General features: G+C 40.1%; 1 protein-coding gene across 1 annotated transcript; it reads left to right on the forward strand.

The window, feature by feature from the left end:
- Nucleotides 1–377: 377 nt before the first annotated feature.
- LOC104946454 (arf-GAP with dual PH domain-containing protein 1-like) lies at nucleotides 378–2,559 on the forward strand (the record flags this gene model as incomplete). The annotated part of the gene is made up of 2 exons (XM_010772289.1): nucleotides 378–466; nucleotides 2,414–2,559. Coding segments are annotated over exons 1-2 (228 nt in total), but the record flags the coding sequence as incomplete, so codon positions are not given.
- Between the last annotated feature and the right edge of the window lie 630 nt (nucleotides 2,560–3,189).

A 3,189-nucleotide genomic window follows, 5' to 3' on the forward strand; every position in this document is an offset into this window, starting at 1 on the left:
AGAACAAAAAAAAAACATATTTTTTTCAAATCCTCCCAAAAAAATAAATAATAATGTGGCCCTAATCCTCTTCCGTAGAGATACAAGTACTGCTACTATAAAACAAAACAAAAGTTATAAATGAATAAATAATTACAATTGAATAGAATTTAAACATAGATACCTGTAAAAAAGAAAAAGGTGAATAATAATAAACAAAATCATACAATGTTTTACAAGGAATAAAATAAAAGCCATTTTCTTCTCTGTAATCATTATTGTTTAGTTACACTGTACATAAATAGCTTCATACTGTACGGCATGTGTGTAGACCAAGGTGAGTGAGTGTTAGAGTGTGTGTTTGGTGTAAATGATAATTGTGTGTGTGTTTTCTGTGTCTGCAGGATGCTGAGAGAGCAGTGGATCAGAGCCAAGTACGAGAGGAACGAGTTTGAGTTTATCGAAAAGCAGGAGCCTTACTCTGCAGGTACTCACATGTTTGTATTATTGTGTTTCCTTAGCACAACTTAAATATATAATGACGACATGGGCATTAAAAGGGAAGTTAGCAGAGGATATTAATACCACTCTCATGTCTACATGTTAATTATGATCGTTTGGTTTTGGACCCATGGGCGTTTAGACCAATTGGACATTTTTCAGACTGTTATTGAACAATCGGCCGTCTCCAAATTTAGATTGCATTAAGAGAAAACCTTTAAACCACCTCTGGTCTAAGTTTAAGACTGAAGACAAGCAATATATCCTTTCCTTGTCTCCTTATGTGCATTTCTTTCATTATAAATGGAGACTCCTTGGTGTTTAAAAGGCGACTAAAGGGATAAGTGAGAGTCTCTTAAAGGGATATCACCCGAAAAAGGATCTTCAATCTAATCTTAGACACAGACTTTCTTTACTCTAATGCTCTCTTTTACATTCTCCTTATTAAAAGCCCATCTCCGCCATTGATTTCCTCTCTGTTCTTTCTCTGTGCGTGTGCGTGTGTGTGTGTGTGTGTGTGTGTGTGTGTGTGTGTGTGTGTGTGTGTGTGTGTGTGTGTGTGTGTGTGTGTGTGAGAGAGAGTCTCTGAGTGTGTGTGTGTGTGTGTGAGAGAGAGTCTCTGACATGATCCATTCACCTACACAGGCATTACCTCATGGATCAATAACCCTCCATGTCGCCTCCTTCCCTCACACTCTCCTCCTTCCTCCGATCCTTTGCATCCACGATCAATATTATTAACATTGGCCGCTGTGGACACACACACACACACACACACACACACACACACACACACACACACACACACACACACACACACACACCCCAAATGTCATGGCCCTCACAATGAGTTATGAAGAGAGCATACATGCACAAATAGAGATGACAGAATGACTCATATTATTAAACTCTGACAGTGTGTGTGTGTGTGTGTGTGTGTGTGTGTGTGTGTGTGTGTGTGTGTGTGTGTGTGTGTGTGTGTGTGTGTGTGTGTTTCCAATGTAACTACAAATGAATGATATCACCGCAAGCCAATCAGAAAGCTTCATCTGCAACAAGATGTGAAATGTATACTAGTTGACACACACACGCACGCACGCACACACACACACACACACACACACACACACACACTGTTTTAATGCTCTATATACTCTCAGGCAGTGACAGTCTGCCTGTGTCTGAAACGCAACAACATGTTCAGGATAATTGAACTCCATCTTCTCCATTCCACCGGGAAATGTTTGTCCGCTAGCTTTCCAAGGTTCTGCTTATCGAAGGGTGAACAACGCATAAAAGATCGACCATTATTGCTCTATTTTAAAACACTTGGCATATGAGGGTATGCTTGAAACTTTACGAGTGTTTGTGTCGACTAACAGCAGACACAACAGAACTTGGAGCCACTTAAATAATAATGTATTTCACCACGTCATCATTCAGGACAAACTAACTCCCCTCTCATCCCTTACGTCTCATTTTAAGTGCAAACCAAAATTGTTGCTCGTTTTAAAACACTCTGAATCACATCATCGGTCTAATGGCTAAAGTGTCAAATGAGTCACTTCTTAAACCTCGAAAATAGATCCAGATTAGAAAGAAAAACACATCACACACAGCGTGACTGAAATAGATGAGAACAGACAGAAAGGGGGGCGGTGTCGGCCGAGCCTTTCACCAAGAATAGAAGACATTAAAGGTTATAAATAGATAGTGTTTTGGTCTTTAGAGACGGTCATTTATTTATATTTCCTGCTAAATTCTCTCGTCTGTTTGCCTCCTGGATGTTGTTCCTTTTCATCGTCCTCTCCTAAATGTGATTTCAAACGATTCCTGCTCTCACCTTACACCGCCGTTTACATCCCTCCATTACTCTGTTTTAATCTCCTGTTTCCCGTAACAACCTCAGACTGTTTTTGTACTCTCTGCTCAGGGTACAGAGAGGGTTTTCTGTGGAAACGAGGACGAGACAACGGTCAGTTCCTCAGCCGAAAGTTCATCCTGTCGGAGAGGGAGGGGGCGCTGAAGTACTTCAACAAGCAGGACGTAAGAAGGCAACCCGGTCTCATAAAAAAACGTGTAATAACTGCGTTGGTCCACAACGTAGGACGTAGTATTTCTACAAAAACGCCTCTGAAATTGTAAGATCCCTACGTTTTTTTTCACCATTCATTCCAATGGCTGGCGTCTATGTCACGTGATCTTCAAATTTCTCCCTGCAGAAAAAAAAACATGGCCGACATTCGTTTTATTCTCGGTGGAAAATGCCTATTTTAAAGTTAGTTTGGCCATTAAAATGCGTTTTGATGTCATTTGATGCGAGAACTATGAGTTGTTATTTCAGATTATGTGTGCAGTGGATGTACATGATCTTTAGTTTGCTAGTTATTACGAAGATTACTTCAGGAAATTGTGTCCATTCAACGTTTTCATTGTTACCAAGGTGGTTGCTAGGGACGCTGCTATCGATATTATTTCTGTTATGTTGTGTAACTGTTTAATGGTGTTATCTTTATTGCTACCCCTTCCCCGTCAATTTATAGTGTTGGTCCACAGCGCAAACGTATTAGTTTAACAAAATCCGCATCTAAAATTGTGGCATATACGTTATTTTCCCTTGTGCAATTCCAGTCTCACATGTCACATCTCACATCACATCGTCATAAACAAATACCGGAAACAGACCGAAAACACTTTATTCCGAGTGTG

This window comes from Notothenia coriiceps, unplaced genomic scaffold (assembly GCF_000735185.1).
Source record: "Notothenia coriiceps isolate Sejong01 unplaced genomic scaffold, NC01 NC01_scaffold00011117, whole genome shotgun sequence".
Classification (NCBI taxonomy): domain Eukaryota; kingdom Metazoa; phylum Chordata; class Actinopteri; order Perciformes; family Nototheniidae; genus Notothenia; species Notothenia coriiceps.